Here is a 10,931-nt window from a genome sequence, read left to right on the forward strand (position 1 = left end):
GGGGTCCCACAGCCCAGGTGGCTGTCACTGCTAGCGCCCCCTAGCAGTGAGTGCATGACTCCTCTCCTGGGAAACTCTCACCCTCCCGAGAATCCGAGCAAAGTGTCTCTTGGAGGAAATGAAACCCTGCCCCCGAGGGTGGCTCTGGGGGATGGAGGTTCAGGAAGAGGGAGGGCTCTCTTCCTCCTGGGGGAGGGAGGGCCTTGCTCTCGGGGGCCGTTGGCTGACACGTCACTGCCTCTGCTGGTGCCCCTGGCCTGGCGTCTCGAGTCCAGAGGGGATCTGGAAGGCCAGCCTTGATGGCTTTGTTCAGCGCCCCCTCAGACCCTGGTTATTTTGATCCCTGCCTCTAGGATGAGAATTAATTCAGCCCCATTTCCTCCTCGGAGGTCTGACGCTGCTTGGATTCTTTCTAAGTCACCCTCTTGTCCCCGTCCCCGTCCCCATCCCAGAAGGACGTGCCTGGTACGAGGTTCACACTGAGAGAGAGTTTCTGTTGACACGCTTTTACAGGACTTCTAACCCTGGGCGTGAAGGAGTCAGCCATGGTCAACAAGATATTCACGTGTATCAACGTTCTGGTCCTGGGCTTCATCATGGTGTCGGGATTTGTGAAAGGATCCATTAAAAACTGGCAGCTCACGGAGGAGGATTTCCAGAACACATCTGGCCACCTCTGCCTGAACAAGTGAGTGTTGCTCTGCCTCTGAGTGTGTGACAGTCATGAGGTTGGTGATGCCGTCGGCTATGACAATACGAGTCTTTTTTCTTTAGTGTAATTTGAACTAGAATGTTTTGTTATTATTTAGTTGTTTTTTTGACAGTCAGGTAGCTGAGGGTGTTTGATTTGTTTGAAGTCTGGGTTAAGTTTTCTTTCCTGGTACTTGACTGCGCACTGTGTGACTAAGGAAGGTGTCGGGGAAGCAGCGTCCTCATTCTAATTCCAGAATTGTGCGTGGTTGGGGCTCATTGTCAGACTCACTCAGGAATCCCTTTTCCCTCATATTTCCCTCATGATCAAGCTCTGAATTTTGCTTTCAGAAAAGACTTTCTCTGCAGCACCGTGGTGGGAGCCACTTTATTTTGAAATGCCTTCCTATTTGATGCCCTAGAACAAAGAAGTAATACGTGGAACTTTTCTCACGGGCTTTTCTCAGGGGTTTTCAGAATTACTGAAGTATCAGAATGCGATTATGATAATCTCTTTCACTCGCACTCAGCTTGTGTTGCGTCAGCCCTGAGAGACCGTGGCCCCATCTCCCTTCCGTATCTGGGGCTCAGGACACCCAGGGCCGGAGGCAGGCGCCTGGCCAGCTCCCCAGGCCTCTAGGTGCACCCTTACCGACAGGCTCATCTTATCCAGGAAACCAAAGCCAAACATCGCAACGGGACTTTCTGATCTCTTTTGTCAGATTTTTAGGTAAATTTTAGGGTCCTAGGATGGAGAGTGGGGAGTTTTCATTTTGTTTTAATTGTGGCTAAAGGTTAAACTGCTCTGATGAAGAGACCTTCCTAACAGTGCAGTGGCTTTAAAATGATGTCTCGGGTCCTGGAATGAACAGTCGGGGGCGGGGGGGGGGGGGGGCTGGCCAGCGAGACCACACACTGGCTTTCAGGGACCAGATCATCCGCCCGGCTGTCCCGTCAGCCTCGAGGACGCCGTCCTCGTGCGCCTGGTTGCATCTGGGCTGTGGGCACAGGCATGGCCCAGCTCTCCCACGAGGGGACAGAGCGTGAGGACAGTGCACTCGGATCCGGAAGACCCGCCCCACCCGCACGGGCGCCCGCGCCGTTCACCTGGCGCACGGGAGGCAGGGGCGGCTTTTCTCCACCGAAACAGTTCACCCTTTCCAACCGCGGCATCTCTGGAAATGCTTGTTTTCAGACATGAGCCGCTGGTAAACGTGCAAGACTTTGCGTTTTGGTCCCGGGCGGGCGGGAACCGCCGCGCCTGGCGGGCAGCTGAGCCGTGCTCTGGGGGTCCCGGGGGAGAGGCTGCGGTCGCCGGTTCCTCCCCTTCCTGACGGGCACCCTGCCTTGCGGTCCCTGCCCCACACAAATCAGTATTTAGCCGGGGCGTCTGGAAAGGGCTTGGTGGCCCCTTGCAGCCCTGGCCGTGAAAAGCAGGGAGGCCCGTCGCCCAGGAGTGTGGTGGCTGTGACAGCTGTCCCAGGACTGTTCACCACGGGTGGGGGGCCCGGCCGCAGGGGGGACAGCTGGGATGGCTCCTGTTGGGGACCACGGAGCGGGCGCTGGCCCCTTGACTGTGGCTCTCTCTTCCAGTGACACGGAGGAGGGGAAACCTGGTGTCGGGGGGTTCATGCCCTTCGGGTTCTCCGGTGTCCTGTCGGGGGCAGCCACCTGCTTCTACGCGTTCGTGGGCTTCGACTGCATCGCCACCACAGGTATGCCCGCCACCCTCGGCCCACCCGGGCCCACCCGGCCAGGTCGCTGTTTCCTTTCCTGGGTGTGCGTGTGTGCCCGTTGCCGCGCTCTCCCTCCTGAGTACTGTGTGCGTGCGCACCTTCCTGCTAATCTTCCGCTTCACCGCTCCCCGAGTGGCAGGCCTGACGGGAAGCGGCACCCTGAACGAGACCGCCAGTCCCCTGCGGGCCGGGAGGATGGCATAGCTGCGGCTGACTGCAGACCTGTGCGCCCTCCGGGAGAAATAGGGCCGCTAAAAACACCGTCGTCCTGGTGACTGAACAGGCCGGGCTCCCGGGCCTCCCGCGTGTTCCTTGCCGACCATCAGTGTAAAGGCCGAGAACACTGTCCCTGGGCTTGTGGGGGTCGTGGTCTGTGGTGCTGGGGGAAGACCCTGGTCCCCACAGGGCCGCGTGCCGTGGGGTGGTCCCGAGCCCCCCGGCTGACCCCTTGCTCCTTGCAGGGGAGGAGGTCAAGAACCCCCAGAAGGCCATCCCCGTGGGCATCGTTGCGTCCCTTCTGATCTGCTTCGTCGCCTACTTCGGGGTGTCGGCCGCCCTCACGCTCATGATGCCCTACTTCTGCCTGGACAAGGACAGCCCCCTGCCAGACGCCTTCAAGCACGTGGGCTGGGAGGGCGCCAAGTACGCAGTGGCCATCGGCTCCCTCTGTGCCCTTTCCACCAGGTGAGGAAGTGGAAACTCTCGGGAAGGCGGGTCTGCTGTGAATATTCCTCTCGTCCCTTGAAATAGAGCCAAACCCCAGCCCCGATTGTGTGGCTTCTCCCCTCGTGCTGCTGTCGGTCACCCCAAGGGCTGTTTGTGTTACTGACATTTCATCTCGAAGAACCTGAAGCCCACATTTTAGCACCGTCTACTCAGCAAGGTCCTGGTTCTCTGTCCCCATCTGTGGCCACTGGACCAGGCCGCCTCTGTGAACGCTGTCTTTTGGCCCTTAGTTTGGCCATAAAGCAGAGGCTACCTTGAAAAGGGGAGCACGTGCCTTTTAATGAGAAACACTTTGCTCTGATGTTTTCTGCTGGCCTGGACACACAGGAAGTATTTGCTAAAAACGGATTGACCACAGAGAAATCCCTCATGAATGCAGCGATGCTTTTATTTTCCGTTTGATTCAGCTAGAAATAATCACGGGAATAAATACAAAATTTCTCTTCCATAAAACTGTGGCTAGCTGCCACGCTAGTTTACATTACACGTCTCCCGTTCCTGTTAGACTTTGCAGTAAGTGCTTTTCCGGGGGTTGGTGTGTTGAGTCCCTGTCTTTTAGGTGCGGGCTTCACAGTTTGGAGACAGCTGCCTCTCCTCGGTGGTAAACACGCATGGTGCGTTACGGTGCCTTTATTCCCATGAGATATGTTATGGATGCATTTTGCTTTTCCTCTCATCTAGCCTTTTAGGGTCCATGTTTCCCATGCCTCGAGTTATCTATGCCATGGCTGAAGATGGGCTGCTGTTTAAATTTTTGGCCCAGATCAACGATAGGACCAAAACACCAATAATCGCCACGTTAACCTCAGGTGCCATTGCTGGTAAGAACCGGAATTTCACATGCCAGTATTTTTTAACAGTGGAGTTATTATTCCCTAGGGAAATATCTTGAATTGTGCTGGTCTGAGAGACACTGTAACTGGTCTCTTTCAACTTCGGGTTTTTACTCTTGTACCTGGTTTATTTCAAGGTAACTAAGTGCCTTTTTGACAAAAGGCAGAAGCCAGTTTTACAGAGGATGTGATGGAATTCTCAAACAATTTGAATTTTTTAATTGTTATCGTTTCATTGGACAGAGCTTAGAATACACGCTGTTCCTTCAAAGCCCGGTGTCTTTCCCCTTTTCTGAATGTCCCTGAGCAGACCTTGGTGGGATGACATTTTACACGGTACAAACCAAGTGACTTTTTGTTGGTACTGGAAATTCACCATCCGTGTGTCTTAGCTTGTGAATTCTCTGGGAAGTGAGAATCCCTTATGATCGACGCTTTATAAAGCGTGTCACCTATTCCCCAGGGGACACTGAGGGTGTGGCTGGTGGAGCCATTCGCCCTGAGTTTGTAAACAATGGCAGGTCCAGAGGAGGCTGATCTGACCGCATATTGGGTCCCTCGCCAAGAGGACAGTCCCGAGAGATGAGAGCCGGGGGCTAGAGAACCCTTGGAGCTCTGTGTGTGCCGTGAAAGCCATGGCAGCCCCGCAAGGAGACTGTGCTTTTTTTTTTATGTTTCCTCCTTGAATTGCGTTTCATAGCCCGGGAGGCAGGTGCACACAGATGAGAAGCGGAGGCTCAGAGAGGTGTAAAGTGAGGATGCTCTCGCCCGGTGAGTGCAGAGCTTGCCTCTTGGTTCCTGGTTTGTTTTGGGGCCAAAATGGCTGGTTCCTTCCAGCCCATGAGTAGAGCAGTGGGTCTTCTTGGTAAATGATGACACATGATACCAGTCACAGTTGTATCACAGGAACTTGTCAAATAGCCTTGAGTGAGGCGCATGACCATCTTAAAGAGTGAATTGTTGTTAGTAGCATTTACGCCCTTAGCAACGTGTGCGTATAGCTTTTTGGATTAACATTATACAATGAGGGAAAGCCAGTTTTTCTTATTTTACACGTTTGTTGTGTGAGTCTGCATTCTTGAGGGTGATTGCAGTGGGCAGATTAAGGGGCACCATGTGTCAAAATGTGACCAGTATGTTTAAGGGATTAAGGAATTGGAAATAGTGTTTTTTCAGTATTTACTTGTAATTTGATTGTATTGAAGACTGGCCTTAGTTTCCTTCCTGTGCTGATTAAGGGACATCAAACTATAATGTTTAAAGTGACTGTAGAGTACTCACATAGCCAAACCAGGGGTTTGCTTTTTCTTTTTGTTTGGCAGGGGTGGTAAATAAGTATTTAGTTTTCTAAAATCACCTCACATGGAAGAAGTTTGGCTCGAGTTCCTCTGAGTGGGAGCGTAGGCATTTGTAGCACACACAGGGGGATCCTCTTCTAATTATCCAGAAGGGCCTCACTGCTCTTTAATTCTGTTTTTTAGCCTCAATTTGAATTTGTTTTAGTTGCAGTGGTCTGTGTGGGCTTGAGAAATATTTGTGGAAAAGTTACGGCTTAGTGTTTATGTTTCAGCTTGTGTTGATTGCATGTGATTTGAAAATATCCCAAAGTAGATCCAGCCAAGTTATTTTTTAAATGGGAAACTTGACACATATACCCACATAAATAGACATGCATATTCTCATAAAAATCTACAAAAGATTTTCAAAGAAGCATGCATGTTTTGTTTTGCTTGAAGTGGGGTCATGGTGAAGGGACTGTATTGTCTGGGAATAACACTGCTTTCCACGCCCATCTTCTGGGTTAGGATCCTCTGTTGAGGGCAGTGGACTTGCCCCCAGCCGCCTCCTCACCACTGTTGCCTGCGATGCGAGTCTCCGGTGAATGCTTGGGGAGGCCAGCGGCTGTCTGGTCTGCCTTGTTCAATGGCACATACCTAGCACCCAGTGACTGGCATGCTCACGAGTGCCATTGGATGAGGGATGAGGGATGAATGGGTGGATGACGGATGGATGGATGGATAGATGGATGATGGGTAGATGATGGATGGATGGATGGATGGGTGGGTGGTGGATGGGGGGATGGATAGATATACATGTCTGTCTGTGCGTCTGCATGGTGTAGGGGAAGACACATTGGACTCAGAGCCATAAGAAGCTAGCTTAGAGCCTGACTCTTCCACTTAATAGCTGTGTGACCTTAGGTAAGTCTCTCAACATGTCTGAACTTCACTTTCTCCATTTGTAGCGTAGGGATGGCTGGCAAGATCGCCATGAGGGTCAAAAGGGATCCTGTTGATGGAAGTGCTCTCCATATAAATGTTAATTGTTACTACTGTCTGTTGAGAGCTGCGTACATGGTTAATCCTGAGCTTTTCTCCCCTTTAAGCAAAGTCACAGTGTTTTTCCATGGAAAGGGCCAGGGAGAGCGAGGGGGAAAGTAGAAGCAGCACGCCTCACACAGCCTGGGTCGCAGGTGGGTTGTGGTTCTGGCTGGCTGTGGAGGGCCATGCTCGGTCCTGACGTTCGTTTCCTCCCCAGGTGTGATGGCCTTCCTCTTCGACCTGAAGGACTTGGTGGATCTCATGTCCATTGGCACTCTCCTGGCCTACTCTTTGGTGGCTGCCTGTGTGTTGGTCTTACGGTAGGTACGGCTTTCTGGGTTCCAGGACAGGCACCCTGCCAGCCTTCTTTTTAGTGGTTTGTGTCAGTGGTTTATACAGTGTAAACTTTAGGCTGCGGACAGCTCCTTTGGGACCCGCCTGGGAGAGGGTGGCATCTGGTGGTTGAAAGCCTGGTTACAGAGAATATCCCTGAAGAGTCCGGGGTGGCCCCACCTGTCTCTCTCATGGGCCCTGATTTTCCTGGCTAGATGTTGGGAGGGTAGAGACAGGTTATCAACCCGACTGTTGGGCCTGGATCCTTGGATCAGAATTTTTGAAGGCTTAGGGTAACGATTTCAATTTGGTCCAGGTTCTGGGACAGAGAGGACTGGGGTCAGGCCCTGGTGGGAATTGGGAGAATCCAAGACCTGTGAAACGTGGGTCAGTGTGATGCTTCCGTGGCAGCAGTGCACCGGCCCCAGAGGAGTGAGTGCCGTTACAGGTCCCGGAGTAGCCAACGATGTTCAGGAAGACTCTCCCGGTTCTGGCTTGGAGTCCTGTCTGGACCGGGCCAGCCCCGTGGAGGGCCCTAATAAAGCAGTTCTGGGCCGAGGCTTGGTGTCCTGGGGTCCTCCGCTGCCTCGGTGCCCCTCCTTTCAAGCACACCCCTGCTCCAGTTCCCCTTTGCTCTGGGAGACAGGGCTCCGCTTTCTCACTCCCAGGAACGACCCCAGGTAAGGGCACATGATGACAACAGATACTCGTGCAGGTGCTCCGTGTGCTCACCTGGGGAGAGCCCCCCCCCCCCCACTTTCTCAGGGCTTTACACTTGCCAGGACACTGATTCCATCCCTAACGTGCTCTACAGCTAATTACCTGGCTTGAGCCTCAGTAGTGGCTCTGGAGAGTCAGCTAGAGCTAGTTTGCTAGTTTCCCACCCCTTCTTCCTTCCCAAGAGCTCAGTGCTAAAATCTCTCTGAGCTCCACCCCACTGTCTTAACAGACCGAATGGTATTGTATGAGTGAGTCAGTGAAAAAAGTGGTTAAATATCTTTATATTCGCTCTTAGATTATATGCAGAATAATTCGTAGAGCGCTCCGTTTTGCAAAGCGGGTGGGAAGGATCCGACCTTTGATCATCTTGGCTGGGAAGATACGGAGCCTCATTTAAAATGAGTGTTTCACTTGCGGGTGGCTTGTGTCTTGAAAATCATGGTCCTTCACCCAGCTCTATAGAGTTATTTATTCCAAGGCACTTGGAGTTTTAAAATAAATTGATCCAGTTAAGTCTTGCAAACAGAGTTTCTCGAATTCATCAGACTGCAGACACAGTTCTCTGGCTCTCTGCACCAGATAGGGTCCTAACGTAATTGCTTTCTATTTCTGTCTGTGCTGTTAGCCCCCTTACAGCCATAGTTTTGTTGGAAGTGGCCTAATATCTTAAGCATCCAAGGGCCAGTGCTACTTTTCAGAGCAAGAGACACTCTCGGGACCTTCCTCTGGGCTGGTTCATGGTGGAGGTCAAGTTGCCTCATAACAGAGACACCAAGGAGGGTGTTGCCCAGAGAGGTAGGAGCAGAAGGTGAGGCCTGGGTCTCCTCCTCTCTTTCTGTTTGCGGGAAAATGTATCATTCTGATCACCCTCTTCCCGTTTTATGCCCTGTGTCCTGGGCAGCTTACCTCTGAAGGCTTACTAAGAACTTGAGTTAGTGTGTGTCCTTCTGCTTGTTAAGTTAAAGCACATAACACGGCGGTCAAGCAAACTGCTGCTTCACAGGTACCAACCGGAGCAGCCTAACATGGTATACCAGATGGCCAGGACTAGTGACGAGCTCGACCCCGTCTACCAGAATGAGTTGGTGAGCACCAGCGATTCCCAGATGGGCTTTTTACCAGAAGCAGGAAAATTTTCTCTGAAAACCGTGCTCTCACCGCAAAATACAGAGCCTTCCAAATTCTCTGGGCTAATTGTGAACATCTCAACCAGCCTCATAGGTAAGAGCCTGCCCTTCCCTGTGCGGTGTTTGGGGTCTTGCTTATCCACGGGGGTGGGCAAGAGCCGCACTTGCCCTGGACCGTGACGTCAGTTATTCTGTCCTAACTGGGGTGGGTGCCTGCAGAAATGGAGCCTCCCTCTCCGTGGGTTCTGGGGAGAAATGAGGATATCTGTGTGTGGGAACTTGGGAAATGACTGAAGTGCATTTCTCTCTCTCCCTCTTAGCCCTGCTGGTCATCACCTTCTGCATGGTGGCTGTGCTTGGCAACGGGGCCCTGGTAAATGGGGAGCTGTGGGCAGTCTTCATGCTCGTGGGCTCCGCCTTCCTCTGCTGTGTGGTCACAGCCATCATCTGGCGGCAGCCCGAGAGCAAGACCAAGCTCTCGTTCAAGGTGAGCAGCTCGGCCTGACCGGGCTGGAGGGAACCCCCCGGGAGGCTGTGAGCCTGGCGCTCCTGCCGGGAGGCCGCCCTGCCTGCCTGGGCTCTGCGAGGCCTGGGTGGGCGGAGGGAGGTGCTCGCTGGCCGGCCTCGAGGGATGTGAGCCTGGGGCTCCCGGGCACAGATGGCGCCTGCTGAGAGAGGCCGGGCCCTGGCTCTCAGGTGGGGTAGCGCCCTGCGCCCTCTGGGCTTCTCATAAATAAACGTTGGCCCTGGTGGATCGCATGTCATCACCAAGCCTTGGGGATGACCAGGGCTTCTGCATTTTTAGGTTCTACACATAATACGGTAGTTCAGCCTTAGAAATAAAGCAGAAGCCCCTCTTCCGGCCCCTTCAGGGGAAGAGTAAGAGGGGAAGTTAGACGACAGCTCACTTGGGCGATTAGTAGCGTAGAACAAACTCCCACCTACTAGGATTTGCCTGCGGGGGTGTATTTGGGGGGTGCTGGGGGTACGGGATGTGCGCTGGGGGGATAGGAGTGTGTGCTGGGAGACGGGGTGTGGGTACGGGACTGGGGACTGGCACTCAGCCCCTCGCCACGTAGACCTGGCCGTCTGTATCAGCCTCGGGTGCGCTCCTTTCTTGGGTAGCTTCGCTAAATGAGTCGAGCAGACGCCGTCTGTCTCGCCCTCTCCATCGCGTCAGACCTGACGCTCCGCCTCCTGTCTCTGCAGGTGCCCTTCTTGCCGGTGCTTCCAGTCCTGAGCATCTTCGTGAACGTCTATCTCATGATGCAGCTGGACCGAGGCACGTGGGTCCGGTTTGCAGTGTGGATGCTGATAGGTACGTGACTTGTGGGTTTCGAGGTGACCAGCACGTGATGTCCCAGCGACTCTCGGAGGTCCCCAGCCCCGCCAGCCTATGCTGAGCTGCTCATTCGTCCTCCCTGCTACTGGCTGATGGCTTGTGCCCTCCAGCCGCCCCCGTTTCAGATTTCAAAACACAGCGAAAACACGCGTAGTCAGCGGTTTCCTCTCTTGACAGTGAGGAACTCCTGGTAGGCTGTGGGTCCTCCCTTCCCTTTTAGATAACTTGAAAGCCTTTGTCTGAACTAGTTATCTCGGGCCAGAGCTTGACATTCTCAGAACGAGCCCGTGAGTCTGCTGTCCATCCCAAACACTGGGCCGCGGGGACTGGCTGGGCCTGTGGGAAGCAGGGGGGTCACCCTGTGGGTGCTGGCCCCATTTAGCACCGACCGTGGCCCCTCTCTGGGCCTCTGACAGCAGGAGCTGCAGAGACGGACCCGGGTTCCTTGTGTGGTGTCGGAGGCCGGGGGCCGATGCCCGGGAGACTGGCCTTGACCGGTCGGGGCCACTGACGAGAGCGGTGACCTCCAGGCCGTGTTGCGGCCAAACCTCCCAGCCCCAGTGACTGCGGGAGTGGAGGTGGCAGAGGTGGAGGACGCCCGCTTCCGAGCATTCCCGACACGCTCCTGGGTCCCAGGGCTTTTGGTGGCTGGGTCCTTCCTTCAAGGCCTGCTCTCCTGTGTCACTGGCACAAAGGTGGCCCCGGGGTGGGAGGACAGTTAGGAGCACGGACCTCTGTGGCCCCTGACACTCACTGGAATGACTAAATTCACGGGTTGCACGCAGTCCCAGGCTACCTGAATGTCTGAGTCACTCAGGTAGGGAGAACGAGGGCTGTACAGACGGCACGAAGAGCCTGGGGAGCCCTAGCGCCCTTGGAAGTCCACCGTGGCGGGGACAGCGTGACTCCTACAGGGTCTGTCCTGCCCCCCCGCCCCCAGCGGCCGCGGGGCACCCCGCCAGGTGGGCAGCGGATGAGGCTGTGGAACCAGCGCGCACCCCCGCCCCCGGGGTCCCGAACCCAGCCGCTCCCCCGGCCTGAGGCTGCCCAGAAGGATGCGCCTTTGCTGAGCGTAGAGGCGACCCTGCACGATGCGTCGCGCC

At 54.5% G+C, this 10,931-nt stretch overlaps 1 protein-coding gene across 2 annotated transcripts in view; it reads left to right on the forward strand.

Moving 5' to 3' along the window:
- Positions 1-10,931, forward strand: part of SLC7A1 (solute carrier family 7 member 1) — a 55,317-nt gene that overhangs the window by 23,338 nt on the left and 21,048 nt on the right. For both annotated transcript variants that reach the window (XM_089899689.1, XM_022574574.3), the window contains exons 5-12: positions 514-688; positions 2,284-2,405; positions 2,888-3,110; positions 3,834-3,973; positions 6,524-6,626; positions 8,363-8,580; positions 8,807-8,973; positions 9,696-9,804. In XM_089899689.1, the coding sequence (XP_089755815.1) occupies positions 514-688; positions 2,284-2,405; positions 2,888-3,110; positions 3,834-3,973; positions 6,524-6,626; positions 8,363-8,580; positions 8,807-8,973; positions 9,696-9,804 (1,257 nt within the window). The remainder of the gene's footprint in view (positions 1-513; positions 689-2,283; positions 2,406-2,887; positions 3,111-3,833; positions 3,974-6,523; positions 6,627-8,362; positions 8,581-8,806; positions 8,974-9,695; positions 9,805-10,931) is intronic.

The sequence above is a fragment of the Delphinapterus leucas genome, chromosome 18 (assembly GCF_059928025.1).
Source record: "Delphinapterus leucas isolate spDelLeu-1000000601 "Yukka" chromosome 18, BTC_Dleu_Yukka2, whole genome shotgun sequence".
NCBI lineage: Eukaryota > Metazoa > Chordata > Mammalia > Artiodactyla > Monodontidae > Delphinapterus > Delphinapterus leucas.